At 44.3% G+C, this 26,343-nt stretch overlaps 1 protein-coding gene across 1 annotated transcript in view; it reads right to left on the bottom strand.

The window, feature by feature from the left end:
• Nucleotides 1-1,408: 1,408 nt before the first annotated feature.
• Nucleotides 1,409-26,343, bottom strand: part of LOC148479293 (extracellular calcium-sensing receptor-like) — a 31,409-nt gene continuing 6,474 nt past the window's right edge. The window contains exons 3-5 of the mRNA XM_088454705.1: nucleotides 23,664-23,757; nucleotides 1,612-2,418; nucleotides 1,409-1,513 (exon numbers count right to left, since the gene is read on the bottom strand). Of these exons, the coding sequence (XP_088310831.1) occupies nucleotides 1,409-1,513; nucleotides 1,612-2,418; nucleotides 23,664-23,757 (1,006 nt within the window). The remainder of the gene's footprint in view (nucleotides 1,514-1,611; nucleotides 2,419-23,663; nucleotides 23,758-26,343) is intronic.

Genomic DNA, 26,343 nt, shown 5'->3' with positions numbered 1-26,343 from the left:
GAACCCTTTCAATGGTTCCCCCGGCCAAAACATTGACATCTGACTGTTAAGCAGCCCTGGCTGGGGAACCCTTGGGAATTGGCCCCCCAATAAAGGGATTCCCCCTTTCCAAGCCACCCCAGGCCTTCACTTATCTCTACAATCTACATATGAGAAATAAATCATTGTATATTTTAAAATGCTTGTATACAGTTCATTTGATATGACTCTACTGCCATATAGTGGCTAAAATTATTATTTAGCTTTACAGAGGTCTTCTCATAAACAATCACTGTAGTTACAACAAACAGCCCTTCTTGGTGTCCTGTGTGACTCAGTTGGCATGGAGCATCTTTCTTTGCCCGAAAATACGTCACTGCCATCGATCAGTCTGTTTAAGCCAAAACTTATGTAGCCTGGCAATCATAACCCATCTGCAAGGGTCTGGAAGTTTTCAGTTGATGATGCAGACCCTGGGCTTGGCATACCTACAAAACTGGGATGACATGCACCCATTTTGTACAATGGTCCTGGTTACTATCCCTAAAGCCAGTGACAGGGGGAATTACTAACGGGATACTTTTACCATGCCCCATGATTCCAAGGTTCTCTGGCCCCTCAGGAATCTTGGGAGCCCAGTGCTTACAACTGTAATCACTGCAGGCCACAGGCACATGTAGAGTGAGGGAGTCCAGCCATCCGGCGCAGCGTGCATGAAATCATGACATTGCACTGCTGGATCAGAGAAGAGCCATGCACAACTAAGTGTTGACTGGGCTGGGGGAGACACAGGTTGGATGTTGGGGGGGCTATAGATGAAGTGGGGGGAAAATAATGGAGGTAATGGAACTGAAGACACAGTGCTGGGGATACACAGGAGATGGGTTGAGGCTGAGAGATGGGCTGGGAAATAAAAATGAGATACACAGGGACTGAGAAGACACAGGGGCTGGGTTGAAGCTGAGAGACACAGGGTGAGCAATGAATCAGGAAGACACATGGGCTGGGGAATGAAGCTGAGAGACAGAGTGAGGAATGAATCTGAGAGCCACAGGGTGAGGAATGAGGCTGAGAGACACAGTGGAGCAGATGATGATAAGAGACAATGGGGGATGAAGCTGAGAGACAGGTGTAGGTACTGTATAATGATTCTGAGAGACAGGGGAGATTAGTGGATGACTGAAAATGGAGAGACACTGGGGGATGAAGCTGGAGACAGGGATGTTGCTGTGGCAACACAGGTGAGGATGAGGCTGGAAAGACGGGGGTTGAGGCTGTTGCAACACAGGTGAGGATAAGGCTGAAAGACAGTTGGGGATGAGGCTGGAGAGACACAGCCAATATCTGACCTGCATGCACCTACTGGGAGGGGATAGGGCACCCCAAAAACATAAGCACCAAGATTTCAGTTGCCGGCCCTGGCCACCCTTCACCCCATCCTCTTTAGTCGCAGCATGTTAATCATGTGAGTGGTCATGCAGTGGTCACGTGAGTGGTCACGCAGGACCTGTTCTTCACATGAGCAGAAGGGTCCCTGTGCATGCACAAATCCACAACAATCAAATATGTACATAAACCATCGAATCAGGCCCTCTGTATGGACATAAGAATTTTGGTGCTTTTTATACTCACTTTATATACATTTGTGTTCAAAATGTTTCTTTTACCATTATTGTTTAAAATTAAATACATGTCATGTAAGGCTTGAGCCATGATATAGACAGCAAGGTACACTCTGTAAGGAATTGCATCTGTAGTAAATTTTATATAGGATGGAAAATCTGATTCTAAAGTGCAGTTTCGGATGGGCATATCACTTATTTTTTGGATAAGCACATTTTTAAGTTTGTTTTTAGAGATGCAGCGAAACTCATTTATCCAGATATCCTCCATTAATGGGTCATTTGAGTCATTTGATTGGTGAACATTATCTAGAAATTCCTGTGCTCCGGGGATGTCATATACAGGAAGTGAGAACACAAGACTGCAGTTCGTTGGTAATCCACGCTCATTTGGTATCACAATCTCTGGTACAAGTGACCATGAAGCTGGAAGAACAAATGTCTTATTCATATTAATTCGTGCAATTCTTAGCAAAATATATATAAAATGACGATTATTTGTGCCACAAATTATAATAATCTTAGCAGTAGAATTATGAATGACATTCTCAATGCTCATCTCTATCAAACTTGTTTCAGAAATTTTAATCTTGTATTCCACACATATTTCATAATCAGTTAACTCCCTGCTCAGCTGCTGGAGCTCCCGATCTCCACTGTCATCATTTGATGAAATGATCCCGACCCAGTTCCACCCAAAAAGTTTCAGTAATTTTATAATTGCCAAAAACTGCACCTGGTCATTGTAACTTGTTCGGAAAAACTGTGGAAAAATCCTTCTGTCACTCAGCGCAGGGTCTCTTGCTCCATAGCTGATCTAGAATTAACATTTATTTAAAGCTAGATGACAAAATACTTTACAAAAATATTCTTAAACAAATACTGTAGGAAAAACTGCAGTCTGGCTAATTTCCACTAATGCTAAATTTTACCGTTATAATATGTGCTAAAAAATATTCTTGTTATATGGCTCCCTTCAGTAATAAATACTAGGGGTGAGTGGGTTCGGATTTCTGAAATCCGAACCCCCCCGAGCCCCCCCGATCCGAGGCCGATCCGAGTCAGGCTCGACTTTTCCTGATCTGAAATCTGATCTCGACTTTTCGATCTGAAATCGAGGCAAAACATCATAATCCCGCCTTCCGGGTCTCGTTGGTTTTGGACCCTATATAAGGTACCCGCGTCGGCGCCATTTTCTCACTCGGCTGTGGACAGTGAAGAGGGGAGGGTGGGAGTTAGGGCTGGCTAGGCTTTGTAGTGTAGTGTAGTGTAGTGTTGTGCTGAGCAGTGCTGCTGCTGTCCATAGGGGCTGTGTCCACTCCTTCAAAGTCCATAGGGGCTGGCTGGACTGTGTTGTGCAGTCAGTCCATAGGGGTTGTGTCCTCTCCAAAGTCCTGTGCAGTGTCCCAGTCCTAAAGGGGTGCTGTAGTGTTGTCCAGGGGGTGCTCTGTCCGTCAGGGGTGCTCTCCCCAAGTGGAAAAAAATATATATTTTTTCTGTGTTTGTGAATTGTGTGCACTGTGGCTGCATGTGCATCAACAAAGGAGCAGCGCCAAGCATGCGCCTATGTCCCATAAGTAAAGGGCCGGCTGGCTCATTTCTTAAAGGGTGGTGAAACCCACAAAGTGAACGAGTCTCCAACAAAAATAAAAAAATATTTTCTGTGTTTGTGTGCGCCTTAGCCGCATGTATATATCAATATAACATAAATGGAGGACCAAACTTTCTCCGATAAAAATAAAATAGGGAAAGATCAAGAACCACTTCCTCCTAGTGCTGTTGCTGCTGGGAGTTGTTCATCATCCCAGAGAGGAAGCAGGAACACCACTACTTTTACTAAATAACTGACCCTCCAACAGTCCATAGCGAGGGGGATGAAGTACGACAGCAGTCATCCTGAAGCAAAACGTATAACTGAGGCCTTGACTACTATGTTGGTGTTAGACGTGCATCCGGTATCCGCCATTAGTGCATTGGGATTTAGACAATTGATGGAGGTAGTGTGTCCCCGGTTCCAAATCCCATCTAGATTCCACTTCACTAGGCAGGCGATACCGAGACTGTACAGAAACATCAGAAAAAGTGTCCTCAGTGTCCTGAAAAATGTGGTTGTACCCAATGTCCACTTAACCACGGACATGTGGACAAGTGGAACAGGGCAGACTAAGGACTATATGACTATGACAGCCCACTGGGTAAGTGTATCACCTTACGCAGCAACAACAGCAGCGTCACCAGTAGCAGCATCTCAGAAACACCAGGTCGTTCCAAGGCAGGCTACGCTGTGTATCACCGGTTTCAGTAAGAGGCACACCGCCGACAACCTCTTAGAGAAACTGAGGGAAATCATCGCCCAGTGGCTTACCCCACTTAGACTCTCCAGCGGATTTGTGATATCTGACAACGCCACCAATATTGTGTAGGCATTACATCTGGGCAAATTCCAGCATGTTCCATGTTTTGCTCACACAATAAATTTGGTGGTACAGAATTTTCTGTAAAGCGACAGGGGCGTGCAGGAGACGCTTTGGGTGGCCCGAAAAATTTCTGGCCACTTTTGCCATTCAGCGACTGCGTGCTCCTGTATCCTAAGTAAAGGGCCGGCTGGCTTGTCTGTTAAAGGGTGCTGTAACCCCCAAAGTGCACTCCAAACAAAATAAAAAAATTCTTTTTTTTTCTGTCTTTGTGAAATGTGTGGGCTGTAGCCGCACCTGCATCCTCAAAGCAGCAGCGACAAGCTTGCGTCTGTTTGCTAAAGGTTGGTGTAACCCTCAAAGTGCACTCCACAAACAATAAAAAAATTCTTTTTTTTCTGTCTTTGTGAAATGTGTGCGCAGTAGCCACACCTGCTTCCTCAAAGCAGCAGCGACAAGCGTGCGTCTGTCTGTTAAAGGGTGGTGTAACCCTCAAAGTGCGCTCCACAAACAATAAAAAAATTCTTTTTTTTTTCTGTCTTTGTGAAATGTATGCGCAGTAGCCACACCTGCATCCTCAAAGCAGCAGTGACAAGCGTGCATCTGTCTGTTAAAGGGTGGTGTAACCCTCAAAGTGTGCTCCACAAACAATAAAAAAATTCTTTTTTTTATGTCTTTGTGAATTGTGTGGGCTGTAGCCGCACCTGCATCCTCAAAGCAGCAGCGACAAGCGTGCATCTGTCTGTTAAAGGGTGGTGTAACCCTCACAGTGCGCTCCACAAACAATAAAAAAATTCTTCTTTTTTTCTGTCTTTGTGAAATGTATGTGCAGTAGCTGCACCTGCATCCTGAAAGCAGCAGCGACAAGCATGCATCTGTCAAAGGGTGGTGTAACCCTCAATGTACGCTTCACAAACAATAAAAAAATTCTTCTTTTTTTTCTGTCTTTGTGAATTGTGTGGGCTGTAGCCGCACCTACATCCTCAAAGCAGCAGCGATAAGCGTGCATCTGTCTGTTAAAGGGTGGTGTAACCCTCAAAGTGCGCTCCACAAACAATAAAAAAAATATTTTTTTCTGTCTTTGTGAATTGTGTGCACTGTAGCTGCATGTGCATCAACAAAGGAGCAGTGCCAAGCATGCGCCTGTGTCCCATAAGTCTGTTAAAGGGTGGTGTAACCCCCAAAGTGCTTCAAAAAATAAAAAACATTTTTTTCTGTGTTTGTGACTTGTGTGCGATGTAGCCGCACATGAATCAACACAGTAGCAGCGCCAAGCATGCGCCTGTGTCATAAGTCAAGGGCCGGTTTGGACATCTGGTCCGGACTGAAGGACTTGCCAACAATTTCTGACAAGTCTACTGTCACTGCATATGATACTGTCCTCAAAGCAGCAGCGACAAGCGTGCATCTGTCTGTTAAAGGGTGGTGAACCCCAAAAGTGCACTCCAACCAAAATAAAATAATCTTCTTTTTTTCAGTGTTTGTGTGTGAAATGTATGAGCAGTAGCCGCACCTGCATCCTCAAAGCAGAAACAACAAGCGTGCATCTGTCTGTTAAAGGGTGGTGTAACCCTCAAAGTGCGCTCGACAAACAATAAAAAATTCTTTTTTTTTCTGTCTTTGTGAATTGTGTGGGCTGTAGACGCACCTGCATCCTCAAAGCAGCAGTGACAAGCATGCGTCTGTCTGTTAAAGGATTACATCGGTGACAGCATCCAAGTAGGCATGTCAAACAGTCCGTACCTGTACTGGCAGGAAAAAGAGGCAATTTGGAGGCCCCTGTACAAACTGGCTCTATTTAACCTGAATTGCCCCCCTCCAGTGTGTACTCCGAAAGAGTGTTTAGTGCAGCAGGGAACCTTGTCAGCGAAAGGCGTAGGAGGTTGCTTCCACAAAATGTGGAGAAGATGATGTTCATAAAAATTAATTATCAACTCTTCCACGGAGACCAGCCTCCAGAACGTGCAGAGGGACCTGTGGAGGTGGATTCCAGCAGGGACAAATTAATACTCTGTGAGGATGAGGATGTACACAACACTGAAGAGGATGAGGAATCGGTGGATGAGGAGGATTAGGACGACATCTTGCCTCCGTAGAGCCAGTTTGTGCAGGGACAGATTAATTGCCAGCTTGTTTTGTGGGGCCCAAACAAACCAATCACTTCAGCCACAGTCGTGTGGCAGACCCTGGCGCTGAAATGGTTGGTTTGTTAAAGTATGCATGTCCTGTTTATACAACATAAGGGTGGGTGGGAGGGCCCTTGGACAATTCCATCTTGTACCTCTTTTTTTTCTTTGCATTATGTACTGTTTGGGGCCTAGTTTTTCAAACTGCCATCCTGTCTGCCACTGCAGTGTCACTCCTAGGTGGGCCACGTGTTTGTGCCGGCCACTCGTGTCGCTTAGCATAGTCATCCAGCTACCTCGGTGCAACATTTGGGACATAAAAACACTATTGTGAGGTGTGAGGTGTTCAGAATAGACTGGAAATGATTGGAAATTAAGGTTATTGAGGTTTATAATAGCATAGGAGCAGAAAAACCCACAAATTCTGTGATTTTAGTTGTTTTTATGCTTTTTTTTAAGAAAAAAAAAAGATCCAAAACCCAAAACGCAGAACCCAAAACATGGAAGGGTGGTTTTGGCTAAACGAATCCAGATCCAAAACACGAAGAAAGATCCAGATCCAAAACCAAACACAAAACGCGAAAAGTGGCCGGTGCACTCCCCTAATAAATACATATACAAAGTTTGTAAAAATTAGTTATAATAAAAATGAATCTCAAAGAACAACTTCAAAAACATAAAAACATGAAACAATAGCTAATTATAACTAGACAAAAACTATTTTTGTGGAAATTAACTTTTTTTGGCTATATATTTTTATATATCTATATATATATATATGTATATATATATATATATATATATATATATATATATATATATATATATATATATAAATATTTATATATTAGAGGTGTGCACCGGCCACTTTTCGTGTTTTGTGCTTGGTTTTGGATCTGGATCTTTCTTCGTGTTTTGGATCTGGATTGGTTTTGCCAAAACCACCATTCCTTGTTTTGGGTTCTGGGTTTTGTGTTTTGGATCTGTATTTTTTTGAAAAAAAGCATAAAAACAACTAAAATCACATAATTTGTGGGTTTTTCTACTCCTATGCTATTATTAACCTCAATAACATTAATTTCCACTCATTTCCAGTCTATTCTGAACATCTCACACCTCACAATATTGTTTTTAGTCCAAAAGGTTGCACCGAGGTAGCTGGATGACTATGCTAAGCGACAGGAGTGGCAGACAGGATGGCAGTTTGAAAAACTAGGCCCCAAACAGTACATAATGCAAAGAAAAAAAAGAGGTGCAAGATAGAATTGTCTTTGGGCCCTCCAACCCACCTTATGTTTGTAAACAGGATATGCACACTTTAACAAACCAATCATTTCAGCGCCAGGGTCTGCCACACAACTGTTGCTGAAATGATGGGTTCATTTGGGCCCCCACATAACAAGCTGACAATTAATCTGTCCCTGCACAAACTGGCTCTACGGAGGCAAGATGTCATCCTCATCCTCCTCATCCACCGATTCCTCACCCTCTTTAGTGTTGTGTACATCTTCATCCTCAGAGAGTATTAATTTGTCCCCAATGGAATCCACCACCACAGGTCCCTCTGTACGTTCTGGAGGCTGGTCTCCCTGGAAGAGTTGATAATAAATTTTTATGAACATCATCTTCTCCACAATTTGTAGAAGCAACCTTCTATGCCTTTCGCTGACAAGATTCCCGGCTGCACTAAACACTCTTTCGGAGTACACACTGTACGGGGGGGCAACTCAGGTAAAATAGAGCCAGTTGTGCAGGGGCCTCCAAATTGCCTCTATTTTCTTCCAGTACAGGTACGGACTGTCTAACATGCCTACTTGGATGCTGTCACTGATGTAATCCTCGGCCATTCTGTCAATGGTGACAGTATCATATGCAGTGAGAGTAGAAATGTCAGAAATTGTTGCCAGGTCTTTCAGTCCGGACCAGATGTCCAAACTTGGTCCTGCCTGCCCTGCATCACTGCCAGCGGGTTGCTTAGGATACCTAAGTTGTTTCCTTGCAGCCCCAGTTGAGGGAGAAAATGAAGAAGGAGTTGTTGACATGTCATGTTCTGCTTCAGCTGACAGTGTTTTCACCAGCAGGTCTTTGCACCTCTGCAGTCTTGTGTCGGCCGGAAAGAGAGACACCACATAGGCTTTAAACCTAGGATCGAGCACGGTGGCCAAAATGTAGTGGTTTGATTTCAACAGATTGACCACCCTGGAATCCTGGCAAAGCGGATGAAGGGCTTCATCCACAAGTCCCACATGCTGAGCGGAATCACACCATCTAAGCTCCTCCTTCACTTTCTCCTGCTGCTTCTGCAAAAGCCTGATGAGGGGAATGACCTGACTCAAGCTGGCAGTGTCTGAACTGACTTCATGTGTGGCAAGTTCGAAGGGCTGGAGAACCTTGCATAACAGTGCATTCTCCACTTCGCTTGAGTCAGGTGCATACACCCTCCTTTGCCTATGTCACAGGTGGATGTATAGGCTTGAATGGCCTTTTGCTGCTCCTCCATCCTCTGAAGCATATAGAGGGGTAAGTTCCACCACGTCACAACCTCTTGCTTTTGGTGATGGCAGGGTAGGTTCAAGAGTGTTTGCTGGCACTCCAGTCTTCGGCATGCAGTCGCTGAATGTCGAAAGTGGCCAGAAATTTTTCGGGCCACCCAAAGCATCTCCTGCATACCCCAGTTGTTTTACAGAAACTTCTGCACCACCAAGTTTATTGTGTGAGCAAAACATGGGATGTGCTGGAATTTGCCCTGATTTAATGCCCACAATATTGGTGGCATTGTCAGAAATCACAAAACCAAAGGAGAGTCTAAGTGAGGTAAGCCACTGGGCAATGATTTCCCTCAGTTTTTCTAAGAGGTTGTCAGCGGTGTGCCTCTTACTGAAACTGGTGATACACAGCGTAGCCTGCCTTGGAACGAGCTGGCGTTTCTGAGATGCTGCTACTGGTGACGCTGCTGTTGTTGCTGCGTAAGGTGATACATCTACCTAGTAGGCTATCACAGTCATATAGTTCTTAGTCTGCCCTGTTCCACTTGTCCACAAGTCCATGGTTAAGTGGACATTGGGTACAGCCGCATTTTTTAGGACACTGAGGACACTTTTTCTGATGTTTCTGTACAGTCTCGTTATAGCCTGCCTAGTGAAGTGGAATCTAGACGGGATTTGGAACCAGGGACACACTACCTCCATCAATTGTCTAAATCCCACTGCACTAATGGCAGATACTGGATGCACGTCTTACACCAACATAGCAGTCAAGGCCTCAGTTATCCATTTTGCTTCAGGATGACTGCGTCATACTTCATCTTCCTCATTAAGGACTGTTGGAGGGTCAGTTGTTTAGTAAAAGTAGTGGTGTTCCTATTTCCTCTCTGGGATGATGAACGACTCCCAGCAGCAACAGAAGCAGCGGCAGCAGTAGGCGTAGCAATGCAGGATCCTCCGGAGGAATCACAGAAAGGAGAGTCAGTCATGCCAGTGACATGGCCTGCAGGACTACTTCCAATCCTGACTAAGGACTAAATTGATGAGGAGGGAGTTGACAGTGTGGTTTGCAGGTCCTTGGATACAACAGAACAAAGGGATTTAGGTGTCCCTGGACTGCTTACGGTGTTAGCCAAAGTTTTTGAACTTGACAGTAACTTTTTATGAATGCACTGCAGGTCACATATAAGGGAGGATGTTCCTAGGTGGTTAATGTACCTACCCATACTTATTTCACCTTTACATATGGTACATATGGCAAGACAGTTGTTGTCCGGATTTGGATAGAAATATTGCCAGACCAAGAGGAGGAATGTTTGGTCTTCTGACAAGGCATGACCGTGATGGGCTTTTTCATCCCACGGAAAACAACTGTCTCCCCTGGAGCCTGATTTAAACAAACCACATCACCATCAGAATCCTCCTCGCCATCTTCCTCCTCAGCGCCAGCTACACCAGTATCCTCATCCTGTTGTACTTCAACAGTGACATCTTCAATTTGCATATCAGCAAGTGGACTGTGGGTGCTCTTTTAAGCACTTGCAGAGGGCGTGCAAATGGTGGAAAGAGCCATCTCTTCCTGTCCAGTGCTGGGAAGGTCAAGCATCACAACCACCACCACACTTGGATTCTCCTTGGGGATTTGTGATACTGTATCCTCTTAGAATGCACAGTTCTTCGCTGTGCTTTTGCCAGCTTGACTCGTTTGATTTTTGTAGCGGGAGGAGGGCTTCCATCTTCATATGAAGCTGAACCGCTAGTCACGAACATAGGGAAAGACCTTAGCCGTTCCTTGCCACTCCGTGTCATAAATGGCATATTTGCAAGTTTACATTTCTCCTCAGATGATTTAAATGTTTTTTTAAGGTCATTTTCCTGAATATTGTCATTTGGGATTTTATATGCCCTCTACTATGACATTGGGCATCGACCTTGGCAGACGACGTTGATTGCATTTTATCATCTATGTCATGATAGTGGCAGAAGCATCAGCACTAGGAGGAAGTGGTTCTTGATCAATCCCTATTTTATTATTATCGGACAAAGTTTTGTCCTCCATTTATGTTATATTGATATACACGCGCAGCAAAGGCGCACACAAACACAGAAAAGAAGAATTTTTATTTTTTTTGGGAGTGCACTTTGGGGGTTAAACCACCCTTTAACAGACTTATGACACAGGTGCATACTTGGTGCTGCTACTTTGTTGATGGACATGTGGCTACAGTGCACACAATTCACAACACAGAAAAGAAGAATGTTTTATTTTTTTGGAGTGCACTTTGTGGGTTACACACACCCTTTAACAGACTTATGACACAGAGGCATGCTTGGCACTGCTCCTTTGTTGATGGACATGTGGCTACAGTGCACACAATTCACAACACAGAAAAGAAGAATTGTTTATTTTTTGTGGAGCGCACTTTGGGGGTTACACCACCCTTTAACAGAAGAGCCTGCCGGGCCTTTACTTATAACACAGGATCACACTTGGCACTGCTCCTTTGTTGATGGACTTGTGGCTACAGTGCACACAATTCACAACAGAGAAAAGAAGATTTTTTTATTTTTTTGGAGCACACTTTTCAGGTTACCCCACCCTTTAACAGACTTATGACACAGGAGCATGCTTGGCACTGCTTCTTTGTTAATGCACATGCGACTACAGCGCACACAATTCACAACACAGAAGAGTGTTTTATTTTTTTTGGAGTGCACTTTGGGGGTTACACACACCATTAAACAGATTTATGACACAGGCGCATGCTTGGCGCTGTTCCTTTGTTGATAGACGTGCAGCTACAGCACACACAATTCACAACACAGAAAAGGAGAATTTTTTATTTTTGTTGGAGTGCACTTTGGGGGTTACACCACCGTTTAAGAGATGAGCCACCCGGCCCTTTACTAATGACACAGTCGCACACTTGGCACTGGTCCTTTGTTAATGGACATGCAGCTACAGTGCACACAATTCACAAACATGGAAATAATTGTTTTTTTTGCACATGGGCAGAGCATGACTGATGGACAATCACCCTCTGGACAACACTACAGCACCCCTTTAGGACTATAGCCTTTATGGAACACTGCACAACACAGCCCAGACAGCCCCTAAAGACACATTTGGAGTGGACACAGCCCCTATGGACAACTGACTGCACAACACAGCCCAGCCAGCCCCTATGGACAACAGCAGCACAACACAGCCCAGCCAGCCCCTATGGAATTTGGAGGAGTGGACACAGCCCCTATGGACAATAGCAGCAAAGCACAACACAACACAGCCCAGCCAGTTCTAACTCCCAGCCTCCCTCTTCACTTGTCACAGCCGGAGTGAGAAATGGCGCCGACGTGGGGACCTTTTATAGAATCCAAAACCCGCGAGATCCGGAGGGCAGGATGATGACGTTTTGCCTCAATTTCAGTTCCGAGTCAGGCAGGAAAACCCGAGCTGGACTCTGTTCCCATCTTGGATCGGGGGGGCTCGGGGTGGTTTGGATTTCAGAAATCCGAACCCGCTCATCCCTAATATATATATATATATATATATATATATATATATATATATTCCATAGACAAAAAAACTTACAGTTTCATATGTCCCATTAAGGCTGCTTAGACATGATCTGAAAATTCACAAATCCTATTGATCTTCTGCCACTCAAACTACAAAAAGCAATGAAATTATGATCATTAAGGCTGACGCCTTAATGGACGTGTTCCTTGCGCAATACAGATATGGTATGCCATCACACCCTGCGGTTAATGGCAGATTCAGCACTCTCACAGAATGAGATTGCTGTCACTCACAAAATGGTGGAGCTGCTAATTCACAGAATTGCATACTCATTGGAATACACACATGCAGTGTATGCAACTGAGGTCAAAGCAGTTATGTGGCTCCCACATCCCACTCAGTGCCCACAATCTTCCCATTTGATCACCAAAACAATCTCACTGGCTTCCCACATCCTTGTCACTGCATACATTTATCTAATTTAGAATACACGTTCAGCTCCCTTATTTTTTAAAATATCATACTCAGTCTAGGCATGTACACTATCTTCCCCTATATGCCTCCATGCTGCTATATATTCCCCAATCCCAACTGCTGTGTGGTCTCCCAGCTGTGACATTCTGTGTTTACTCATCCACACCAATGTTTTTCCCCAGCCACACCGCCCTGCATCTGAGCCTTCTCCACAGCCATGCTACTGTCTTTCTCTCATCTGTGGCACTCTTTCTTCCTCCATCTGCACTACTCAGGTCCCTCAACTGTTCATCTCTGTCTCCCCAAAGCACCCGCACCACTCTGTCTTCCTTCCAATCCACACCAATCTGTCTTCCCCAATCCCTCCTGCTGTGTGGTCTCTGAACTATGGTAGTCTGTGTTCTCTCATCTGTACCAATCTGTCTTTCTCCATCTGTGCCACATTGAATCTGTGCCACTCTTTTCCTTCTGAACCACTGCCTTCCCCTAAGCCATGCTGCTGTCTTCCTTTCCTATGTGCCACTCTTTCTTCCTCCATGTGCACTACTCTGTCCCTCCCAACTGTGCAACTCTGTCTCCTCCCCCTACCTGCATTACTCTGTCTTCCCCAATCCCTACTGTTGTCTGTTCACCTATTTGAGCTAGTCTGTATTCCCTTATATGCACCAATCTGTCTTTGCCTGTCTTCCCATGTCCATGCCACTTGCTTCCCCATCCACATTGCTGTCCCCCCAAACTGTGCCACTATGTTTCCCCCCATCTGCACCACTGTTTTCCACCCATCTGCACTACTGTGGCAACCCCCCCCCCCGTGTTCTGCTTAACCTTCCCTCCTCTACACGCCTTTGTGTCTCACCTATCCACACTGCTGTGTCTCTTCCCCCAATCCACACCACTTTTATTCCATCTGCACAGCTCTATTCTCTACTTTGACCTCAGTTGCATAGACTGCATGTGTGTATTCCAATGAGCACACAATTCTGTGAATTAGCAGCTCCACCATTTTGTGAGTGACAGCAATCTCATTCTGTGAGAGTGCTGAATCTGCCGTTAACCACAGGGTGTGCTGGCATACCATATCTGTATTGCGCAAGGAACACGTCTATTAAGGCGTCAGCCTTAATGATCGTAATTTCATTGCTTTTGGGAGTTTGAGTGGCAGAAAATCAATAGGTTTTGTGAATTTTCAGATCATGTCTAAGCAGCCTTAATGGGACATATGAAACCATAAGGTTTAATGTCTATGGAATTTAATAGCTCTTTTTAAAATGTATTAACTATCAGGGTTTGGATGAGCAAATTAGGCTATCTGCAGGGGAGAAGGGCAACAAAATTGTACTCCCACGCAGGTGGAAGAGGGGACGGCACACAGGAGGTTGGTTTGGGATGTGCAGAGTGCGAGATGGCTGTAGGCATGTCTGGTAGTGGCAGCAGCAGTGGTGCAGAGCAGTGGCAGCAGTGCAGTGCAAAGTGGGCATCAGTGGGTGACAGAGGGTGGAAGAGGGCACCACACACAGGAGGTTGGTTTACATACCTCCCAATTGTCCCGCTTCTAGCGGGACAGTCCCATTTTCTGGGACTGTCCCAACTGCATGCTGCAGTGTCCCGCGGTGGGGGGAAGTTGGGGGGAGTAAAAATCGTTATTCTGCATAGCTAAGCAGCGGGTGTGCAGAAGGAGAACATGCCATGCACATCTGTTCTCTTGTGTAGGGAGAGCCTGGAGGCTGCCCAGCATCTCAGAAAGTGCTGGGCATGCCCCCAAAGTGACAAAAACGGGGGAAGCCACGATACTGCGCCCCTTTTACAGCAAGTGTGTGTGCAGGAGGAGAATAGATGCCGTGCGCATGGACACGGCATCTGTTCTCTTGTGTAGGAAGAGCCTGGGGGCTGGCCAGCGTCTCGGAGAGTGCTTGGCACGCCCCCAAAGTGACAAAAATGGGGGAAGCCACAAGGATCCACACCTTTTACAGCAAGCCACGACCACTGTTCGGGCGCGCGACCTGTACCTACTCAACATCTTTCAATGTTTTGATATATGGGTTTGTGAGGTGCAGAGTGCGAGGCTGGAGGTGTGTGGTTTAGCAGCAGCAGCAGTGGTGCAGAGCAGTGGCAGTGGTGCAGTGCAAAAGGGGCATCAGTGGGCAACAGAGGGCATACTGGTAGTGAGTATACACCTGAGAAAATCAAATCAATAAGTCACAGATGGACGAATGCAGCAGTGAGAACTATGCACTTATGTTAAAAATTGAATGTGTAAAAAAAAAAAAAAAGCGTAGCCACCCCCCCAGAAAACAACCAGCCCTGGGCTTTGGAGCCCCAGTACTGGTTCTGCTGAATACAGGGGACAAATGACGTAGGGGTCCCCTGTGTTAAGCACAACCAGCATCAGGCTTTTGAGATCCTGTCCTGGTTGCCAGAATATGGAGGACAAATGACATATGGGTCCCCCGTATTAGGTACAACCAGCACAGGGCTCTGAGCCGGTCCTACTTCTGGAAATACAGGGGTGGGGGAAATGCATAGGGCTCCCCCTGTATTTACCAAAACCAGCAACCGACTCTGTGTAGCAGGGGGGTGATGCCACAGCCAGGGGAGCCCTTTCACCGAGCCCCCCAGCTGCATCATTACCCCTGACCGCTAGTCAGCCCAGGCCAGGGATCCCTGGGAAGTTGGTGACCCCCCAAATAAAGGGGTCCCCCTCCTCAGGGCACCCCAGGCCCAGGCTGATAGCCTGGGGCTATCCCTGGCACCCCTGGGCAGTGGGTTTTGGGTTGATTAAGTTGTATAATGTGGTGAATAAGAAAATATAAATATTGTCCTTTGCAATAGTACTACAGGTCCCAGCAGCCATACCTCACATGCTGGTACCTGGAGAAACACCAGTACCAGCAGGCAGGGTCTTAAGGGCCTGCTGGCACCTATAGTACCCCTGCAAAATAAATATTAAAATAAAACAAGCAAACACCGTTTTTAAAAGTATTTTATTATGCCGCACCTTCACCTGGAGGGCAACGGCCTTTAAGCTCTTTTACATGGCTGAAGCCCATCCAGGAAGTCTATGGAATCTTCACCTGGAGTCTGGTGGCAAGTAAGCTCTTCTGCGCGGCCGCCGCACCTCCAGGGCTTCCCGTCATTTTTAGTCTTCACCTGGTCTCTCCAGCTCCCCAGCTGACGATTGAATGGATGGGGCTCGTGCTGCTTGCTGTATTTAAACCAGCCGAGGGGGCGGGGTGATGATGTCGTGAGCTGTGATTGGCTCGCGGTGGCCATCTTTGAATTTCAAAAATGGCGCTAAGGCGCCATTTGTGAAAAGGGCAAGCTCGGTTCTCACCATTGAATTCGATGGTGAGAACCACTCATTGGCTGAGAGGCAGAAGGCTCGCCTCTCTCAGCCAATGAGCACTCTGCATCAGGATTTCAGTACTGAAATCCTGGGCGGAGCTGTCAATTGGGCAGCTCTGGTTATCAAGACCCTTGATTGTTTGCAGAGGACTTGATCCACGCATCGGAGGAGGTGAGTATGGATTTTTTTTTTCACAGGTAATCCATTGAATTGTATACTGGAGAAGATGACAGATTGGCTACATAGGTTAGTATGTGAGATAGTGTGTATGCATGTATGTTTTAATAAAATTATACTTTTCTATGGTCTGTGTGTGTTTTTTTCAATATTGTTTTTGCTGTGGAAATACAGTTCCCAGCAAGCCTCCCCTGCATGCTGATACTTGTGGTTCTCCAAGCACCGGCATGCAGGGGAGGCTTGCTGGGAACTGTAGTTGCACAGCAAAAGCCAATATTTATATTTTCAAATGCACCACACTTTACCAGGGATCTGGAGAGACCAACTGAAGAAAGAAGACGATGGGAAGCCCTGGATGTGCGGCGGCTGCACAAAAGAGCTTACTGCACACCGCGCTCCAGGTGAGGACACCGCAAAAGCCCTGGATGTGCGGCAGCCGCGCAAAAGAGCTTATTGCCTGCCACGCTCCAGGTGAAGGTAAAGATTTGTAAGACTGGGTCTGTGTATTTTATTTGAATATTTATTTTGCAGGGGTACTATAGTTGCTAGCAGGCCCTTAGTACCCCACCTGCTGGTACTTGTTGTTCTCCAAGTACCAGCATGCAGGGGATACCTGCTGGGACCTGTAGTACTATTGCAAGAGACAATATTTATATATTCTTATGCACCATACTATACATAATCAACTCGGCACCCACCGCCCTGGGGTGTCGGGGATAGCCCCGGGCTATCAGCCTGGGCCTGAGCTGCCCTGAGGAGGGGGACCCCTTTATTGGGGGAATTCCCAACTCCCCAGGTATCCCCAGCCTGGGCTGAATAGCAGTCAGGGGTGATGCTGCAGCTGGGGGGCCCGGAGAAAGGGCTCCCCTGGCTGTGGCATCATCCCTCCACTAGAAGGAGTCCAGTGCTGTTTCTGGGAAATACAGGGGGGCCTATGCATTTTTTCCCCCTGTATTTCCAGAACCAGGACCGGCTCAGAGCCCTGTTCTGGTTGCGCTAAATATGGGGGACCCCTGCGTCATTTGTCCCCTGTATTTTGGCAACCAGGACAGGTTCTCAAAAGCCTGGTGCTGGTTGTGCTTAATACAGGGGACCCCTATGTCATTTGTCCCCTGTATTTAGCACAACCAATACTGGGGCTCCAAAGCCCGACGCTGGTTGTTTTCAGGGGGGAGGGGTCACACCATTTTTTCTCTAAAAACAGGCAGCCTGTCATGGTTGTGCTTAAATGCAGGGAACAAATTACATAGGGTTCCCCCATATTAAGGCACAACCAGCACCGGGCTTGTCAGAACCAGCCCTGGTTGCCAAAATACGGGGGACAATTGATGTAGGGGGTCCCCCGTAGGTTATGCAACCAGCACTGGGCTCTGATGCGGTCCTGGTTCTGGAAATACAGGGGGAAAACCACAAGTATCAGCATGCTGGGCATTAGGGCCCACTGCCACCTGTAGTCCACCTGTAAAAAAAAATTTAAATAACACAACACACTTTAATATTGTAAAATTTTATTTTACAGGTCTTCACCTGGGGGATGGCAGCCTTTAAGCTCTTTTGCATGGCTGCAGCCACCCCAGGACTTAGGCATCTTCACCTGGTGAGCGCCAATCCGCCAGGGCTTTGGCATTTTCACCTGGCAGGCGCCAACCCACCAGGGCTTTGGCATATTCACCTGGCAGGCACCAAACCATCAGGGCTTCGACAACTTCACCTAGTGGGTGGCAGCCTGTGATAGCTGTTTTTCGTAGCTGCCACCCACTAGGACTTCCGGTATCTTCACCAGGCGGGCGCCAACCCACCAGGGCTCTGGTGTCTTTGCCTAGTGGGTAGCAGCCTGTGATAGATATTTTTTGTGGCTGCCTCCCACTAGAACTTCTGGTGTCATTGCCTGGTGGGCACTGACCCGCCAGGGCTTCAGTGTCTTCACCTAGTGGGCAGCAGCCTGTGTCAGCTCTTTTGCATGGCCATCACCCACTAGCACTTCCCGTTTCATCGCCCAGCGGGCAGCAATCCGCCAGGGCTTCGGCTTTTTTGCCTGGTGGGTGCCAACCCGCCAGGGCTTCGGCCTCTTCACCTAGTGGGCTGCAGCCGGTGTTAGCTCTTTTGCATGGGCGCCATCCATTAGGACTTCCAGTGTCTTCGCCCGGTGGGAGCTAACCCGCCAGGGTTTCGGCATTTTCACCTGGCGGATGCCCACCCGCCAGGGCATCTGGCATCTTCACCTAGTTGTCGGCAGCCTGTGTTAGCTCTTTTGCATATCCACCACACACTAGGACTTCCGGTGTCTTCCACCGGCGGACGCCAACCCACCAGGGCTTTGGCATCTTTGCCTGAAAGGCGCAAAACTGCCAGGGCCTCAGCGTCTTCACCTGTTGGGCACCAACCCACCAGGGCTGCTGGCGTCATCACCTGGGGGGTGGCTGACACATCCCCAGGGCTTCTATTTTCCTCTGCAGGTGCCACTGCCTCCAATGACATCGAGTCGTGATTGGCTCACGGCAGCCATCTTTGAAAATCAAAGATGGCCGCAGCGAGCCAAACACGTCTTGCGACATCATCGGAGGTGGCATCTTCAGGACCGGCACCTGTTCGGGTGTCAGCGGCGGGCCTGGATCTGAGAAGATCTTGCCCCCACCAGCCATTCTGCCGAGTACGGCAGATTTTTACAGATGCTGTAAGGAATTTCATTTTAAAATTCAAAGATGGCTGCCGCGAGCCATGATTGGCTGTAGGGGTCTGAATCCTCTCTGGTCCAGGGCCGCCGCCAATGCCCTCACCGCTGCTGGACTCTCCGCCACCAACACCCGCACCCATGCCACCACCCACGTCCCCTGCCAACAACCGCAACCTGCTGCCGCCGCTGAGGTCCCCACCGCCGCATCCATGTCCCCGCAGCTGCTTTGCCCGCTACTGTCCGAAAACAATAGCCATGACCCAAGTGAAGCCACTATGACTACACCTGCCGGAAGCTCCTACTGCGGCTGCGCAACAAGTTGAAAAGACCAATCTTTATAATGGTGCATTCTTGAGGTAATAGTTTAAAAACTGTCACTTTCTAATTTATAATATATATATATATATAAATCAATAGAAGAAAACAGGGCCAAATTTGTCCACTCTGTTTAACGTGAAATACCTTTCACAAGTGTGTGTTTTTTGTTTTTTTATATTGGTAAATCTAAAAGAAATATAATAGAAATATTATACATATATATATATATATACATATACTATTTGTATAGGTAGCACTCCCTTGATAAGTATAAGGTGTCTGCTTGGTCAACAAAAAATGGTGGCCATGGCTAGGCCACCTTGGTACAGGAAACAATATGACAATATAGCTGACCACAAGCGCCTCCTAGTGCATATACAGTGAACCAATTAAACCTGTGCAAATCTCGCAACCTGTGCAAAAACAATTTTTTGTGTTTATATCCTTGTCCTTATCCAGGACCGTGACATACAAGTGACTTTGTGCAATAAATACAACCGTGTAATATATATGAATAAATATATTTAAAACTGCATAAATAATGTGCATAAAATTTTTTTAATTAAATAAAACAATTCATAGACAACACACAATGACATAAATACACAGAAATAATGGATAAAAAGCTAGTACTAAAAGATAATAAATAGCGATTTTTAGTGAAAAATAAATATATATTTTCTAAAATAAATCGGATTTATAGCTTATCTTTTCCAGCAGTATTTTGGGAAGAGTTCATAAAGTGCAAGGTCAGGGTCCCAACGCGTTTCATCCTCTGGACTTCATCAAGGGGAAGTGTATGCATAGAGACAGAGCAGGGTTTATATACCTTAAGTACAGGAAGCACATGTCCTCATTTCGTGACATCATTTCCTGTTACCTATTTCAGGTCAAAAAGCCATATAATGTCCAGATTTTAACAATAAAATTTGTATTATGGCACTCATTATAAACAATATAAAACATAGAAAGCAAATAAATTATGTGAGTCAATGTTTTTCTGCTTCATGATTATAGTTCTGTCCAAGTGGAACGCATGTAAGGCGCACCCCGTCATTTCCGTCATTATTCTGGGATGCTAAACGTCTTTATTGACCATTAACACGTATCCTGAAAAAGAGGAGAAAATTAAGGCAGACACAAATATGATGAGCTATTTAATCAGAGACTCCATTCCCTGATTGTCAATGCAGAAAGTGAACTATACAAAAAGACAAAAGTCTATGGATACCAACTAAATAATAGGTTCATAAAAATTCATAAAATTCATAAAAATTACATGTTAGATGGAAAGGTGACTGATGCATGTGCAAAATTGTAAAACAAGACTCGGAGCCATATCATATTCTATATGCCATTTTATTGGGAATAAAATGGCATATAGAATATGATATGGCTCCGAGTCTTGTTTTAAAATTTTGCACCTGCATCAGTCACCTTTCCATCTAACATGTAATTTTTATGAATATAAACCTATTATTTAGTTGGTATCCATAGACTATTGTCTTTTTGTATAGTTCACTTTCTGCATTGACAATCAGGGAATGGGGTCTCTGATTAAATAGCTCATCATATTTGTGTCTGCCTTAATTTTCTCCTCTTTTTCAGGATACGTGTTAATGGTCAATAAAGACGTTTAGCATCCCAGAATAAGAATGCTAATTCCTCCCAGTTCTTTATTGAATGGCACTGGTCATAGCATCTAGGAACTACAAAGATGGCTGCCACAGGTTATGAAAGAACTACCAAGATGGCCGCCGTCCCTATCCAAAGTATTATAACGATCCATAAATATTGGAAGAACAGTGATGGAATACAAACAGTCAAGGAAAAACATTGAACATCTTATGTTAAGAATGGCAAACCTCTGTTTTCCGATTGACCCCGATTAGTGTTTGACATAGCACTCAAAACCATAAAGACGACTGCTACAAGTGGTAAAAGAACTACAAAAATGGCCGCCGGCTTCATGTAAAAGAACTACAAAAATGGCCGCCGCTTTAATGTAAAAAAACTACAAAAATGGCTGCCGCCTTCATCTAAAACGACCTCATGGTCTACTAATACAATTACATGCGAGGGACACATCCTCCGGTGGGGACCTGGAGATGGAAAAATAACATCTTAATAGCTATTTAGTGGTGATGTAATATGGGGACTGGTAGTCACTTAACCAATACTACATGGAACAGGAAGTGACGCGGTGTGCTCATCCTGTGTTCTCCCTGCGTTCCACCTAGACTGGCATTATGTTAAACCAATACCAGCCTGCGGACCACATGACCGGAAATGACGGGGTGCGCCTTACATGCGTTCCACTTGGACAGAACTATAATCATGAAGCAGAAAAACATTGACTCACATAATTTATTTGCTTTCTATGTTTTATATTGTTTATAATGAGTGCCATAATACAAATTTTATTGTTAAAATCTGGACATTATATGGCTTTTTGACCTGAAATAGGTAACAGGAAATGATGTCACGAAATGAGGACATGTGCTTCCTGTACTTAAGGTATATAAACCCTGCTCTATCTCTATGCATACACTTCCCCTTGATGAAGTCCAGAGGACGAAACGCGTTGGGACCCCGACCTTGCACTTTATGAACTCTTCCCAAAATACTGCTGGAAAAGATAAGCTATAAATCCGATTTATTTTAGAAAATATATATTTATTTTTCACTAAAAATCGCTATTTATTATCTTTTAGTACTAGCTTTTTATCCATTATTTCTGTGTATTTATGTCATTGTGTGTTGTCTATGAATTGTTTTATTTAATTAAAAAAAATTTATGCACATTATTTATGCAGTTTTAAATATATTTATTCATATATATTACACGGTTGTATTTATTGCACAAAGTCACTTGTATGTCACGGTCCTGGATAAGGACAAGGATATAAACACAAAAAATTGTTTTTGCACAGGTTGCGAGATTTGCACAGGTTTAATTGGTTCACTGTATATGCACTAGGAGGCGCTTGTGGTCAGCTATATTGTCATATATATATATATATATATATACATATAAAGAAGATGCCTTATCTTATGCTAAAATGGGCAGTTGTAAAAAGTTGCTCCTCATAGTAACTCACCTGTTAGTAAGAAACAAGCAATAATACACAAGTGCAAAAATCAGAGGGTGCTATAGAGAAGAAATATTAAAATAGAAGAGTGAGAAAATCATATGATAACATCGATAGGTCATCCTTACTGTGTCCTTTCCACTATGATACCTCAAGGTGTGGAATTGTGGAGGCTGATATATCTGGGATGTTCCTAAAAATACCCTCTCACCAAAGATCACCCAACAAGAAAAAGGCCGAATGGCCGATCAGTAAATAAATAGAATTTTTATTTTTGCTAAAAACAATGCATCATTTATAAATATTGCTTACAGTTTAAAGAAGGTGACACAGTATCCACACTCACAATGCAGTTGAGATGAGGCAGGATCCTCCCGCTTAGCCCATGGACAAGGCACCAGAACCCCTATGCATTTCATCCATAAATTGACTTCTTCAGAGGTCAGAAATCTAGACTTATAATGCAATGTCATGATTGCTTTAATGGAAATCATTCATAAATCATTCATAAAAATAAGAAAAAATTGATTGATTGTACAGTCACACAAAACTGGGAATAACATCCAGTGAATAAATGGTTCCCTAAAAAATGGACTGGATTCAAGGAGTTATTTAGAACAATGTGAAAGTGCCCTCCAAACATATGTCATTGCTCTTGGAGATCAGACAATTCTGTACTGGGGCTTAACATCATTTGCCTTTACACTCTCAAAATTGTTTTGAGACACCAGATCTGGCAGGGAGACTTGCAAGAGGGATTGCTTTTATGGAAAGAAGATATTTCTATAATATCTTTTTAGATATTGCCTTCCAATGTGTAAGGAGATAACTGTGTGTTCAATAAAGTTTTAGGTTTTAATGCACTAGGTGTCTGTCCTTTTTTCTTTTTTCCTCTTTTTTTTCTCTGTAAATGGCACTGAAACACCTAATGCATTAAAGGGTTTCAGGAAAGAAAGTGTTTGAGAATAAGTGGAACTCAACTGGAAGAGGAGCACACCTTAATGTAAGGAATTTCAAGGTTTTTTTTAGAAACAAGGACATTTGTTCTTTATTTCCTAAGTCATTAGGTGAGTGTAATACGATGTGGGTACTGTATATAGAGAACTTATGTGGAATTTGATATAGAGTTTCAGTTTGAAAATATAAGAAAGTCTGCAATAGATTCAATTTATTGAAACTGGACACTCCAAGCGCCATGAACTAATTTAAATTTGAGCTGGGCAGTGTGGAATTTAGGGCACCAGAGGGGATCTCTACTTTGTTTAAATATGAGATGCTGGTAACTGTTCCTGAATGGCAATCCCCAAAGGTAGGTGAGTGGTCAAAACAATGGTAACAAAGCAGAACACCGCCATGAGGGTTTTATGAGTCAGCCAAATATATTAAACTTAACTGAATCTACCGTATACTCTAATTTTTAATACAGAATGCTGGCACTTACCTGTGTATACCCAAGAACATTCAGCAACTGTGCCATAGGAATGGTGATGAAAGAGTTGAGATCTCCAATAAACCCAGCTACTTTATCAGATTCCCTGCATGAGTAATTTGGAATTATCTGTTTGTGTCCAGACAGTATCTCAAAAATATGCTTTACAGCTTTTCTCTCACTTCCACAAGAATCATGCACATGGTAACCCAGAGTAATATTGGGAAGAATATAGGGGTTACTGTTAATTTCATTAATTATAAATATAAAAGCTCTGAGATGTCGATATTCTCTACGATGTACACTGTTTAAAAAAAAAATTGCACCATTGTTATTGCTATTCTTTTGTTATTTGTATTGTTTTTTACAGAATGCTTAAAAAAGTATTAAATATATTACAGTTTTCTTTCTAGAATTAAAAGTGAATATCATCCTCATTATTTCAAAATTAACTATAACATTTAATCATACATGGAGACCGAAAGAAAAAAAATAGCACTTCTCATTCTCATGTGATGCTAAAAAATTGTCAAATATACCATTGTTGCAGATACACAAATAAAGAATTTTTAAAAATATATGTTTAAAAAATATATATTCAACACTTTTAAAAAATTTGGTGTAAGGCAGCAAACTTGTTACTCTTATTTTTTAAACAATGGGATCACTTTCTCTAACAGTGGAAATAATGTGTAAGGAAGTACAACATGTATGTGTGTGTAGAGCAGTCCTATCCTTCCAGTTGATGGGTACATCTAGGGATAAATGTTCTCACCACTCCTATCTTTTTCAAAATACTGCTCCTCAATATCTAAACAGTCCATAGTACACCAGATAAGACACCGCCCATGGATTTAAGGAAGTTTATGCTGTCTCTGCATGTCTAGTAAAGAAGCTTCCTTGATATATTTTGTGACATATTGATGCTCCTGCCAGGGGGCATATCTATAATGGGTGAAAAATGTAAGGTGCACATGAGCCTTTGGGTTCAGAGGGGCCCATACACCACACACCCTGCACCCATAAAGATCTAGCTGCAACCTTTAAATATACTTACCCCTTTGAGAGCTGCAGAAATCACTCGGAAAATTACCACCATCGCCATTTTTCTGTGGTTCGCGCATGAGCAGTAGAGCTGTCCTGGAACTGCACCTTGTCAGTGTCTACAACACTGCCAAAGAGGAGGGGGCCCGATGGGAACCTGCACACAGGCCCCCTCCTCTCTTAAACCACCTCTGGCTCCTGCTGTATCTAAAAATATAATTACCAATCACAGTGTGGAATCAACAGGGCTGGACTGGCCATCTGGCACTTCTAGCAAATGGCAGAAGGGCCGATGACCTGATGGGCAGGTCCAGACTGAAAACTGTTTGAGCACCTCAACCTCCTGGATCACAGCTTGGCCGGATACAGAGAGATGGGGACATGTGGCAAGGTCATGCCCCCATGTGGTCATGCCACTCCCTCTTTATGCAGGCAAAGAGATTAATTTCAGGGCTGATATGGAGACCCAGTCCGTCCTTGGGAATCAATGAAGTACTTGTACAGCCTCTACATGAATTATCCTTGATTTGGCAATCAATGCACTTTAAACAGCTTTTCAACCACACTCAACTAAAAAAATAAATAATTAAAATGCATTTAACATGCAAATAAAAGTTAAAGCATATTAAGTCGCTGATATGTCAATCGGTTGGGAACGGGATGCCGGTGCTCAGGATCCCGTCGGCCAGAAATCCTATGCCAGTATCCTGACAGGCTTAGGATACCGACACTTGTCAGTATCGACTGGATCCCCATCAAAGGATAAGAAACTGCTGCAAAGGTGTAACAAAACTATATAAAGATAAAACAAGAGATTTCCTTCACTAACAAAGCAACATGGAGACATATGAAACTCTGAGCACAGACAAGTGCCAGAGTATTAGTTCTCATCCCTAGCTCCTGTGACCCTGCTTCTTAGCTTTGCTATTAACTTGTTCCTGATCTCAGCAATTCCTCTCATCAGTTTGCCTGTTACTCTGTAGCTATTGCTACACTCCTGCCAGTCCCCAGTTTCTAGTCCAGCCTCCTACCCAGTGTCTACCAGCTCCTTTCTAGGGAACCCAGAAAGAGGGCCACGACCTTTGTGTCTGATGCCGCAAAGCCAAAACTTCCTTGCAGGGGTCCTAGTGAAACCCCTGGCACGTTAGACTCCATCCCACAAGGTCAGCATCGAGACTATCCTTGAGATTGTGACAAGGACTTTATAGAGCTGCAAAAAACATGTGATATCTGCGTCAGTTTCAATTGAAGTTGAAACCCGACGGATGATAAATAGTTGCTTTTACACAGCTAAATGGCGTCAATATCCATCCGCAACTGTTCGTTTTGATTTGGAACCAAAAATGACGGTTAGTGCAATTATCCCAAGGTCTTGCAAACATAGTGGAATACATAAGGGAGCTCTGCTACTTGCATACAGATATATAAATGTAAAGATTTCATTCCAATTAAACCTTTTTTAAACTGGCAGCTTTAAAGGCTGATACTGAGTCGCACCCAGCCATCTTATGCTAATTCTCATAAAACTGAGATGCCAACTTGCAGCATATTGCAGCGCTGCATTTCCGTATCGGTGCGTTTTTACATCCACCATTGACGCACCATCGAAACTTGCACCATCCTTATAGCAGGTGCAGTCTCTCTGTCT

Source organism: Taudactylus pleione, unplaced genomic scaffold, assembly GCF_031769625.1.
Source record: "Taudactylus pleione unplaced genomic scaffold, aTauple2 ptg000627l, whole genome shotgun sequence".
NCBI classification, from domain to species: domain Eukaryota; kingdom Metazoa; phylum Chordata; class Amphibia; order Anura; family Myobatrachidae; genus Taudactylus; species Taudactylus pleione.
This window is presented reverse-complemented; position numbering and strand designations above follow the sequence as displayed.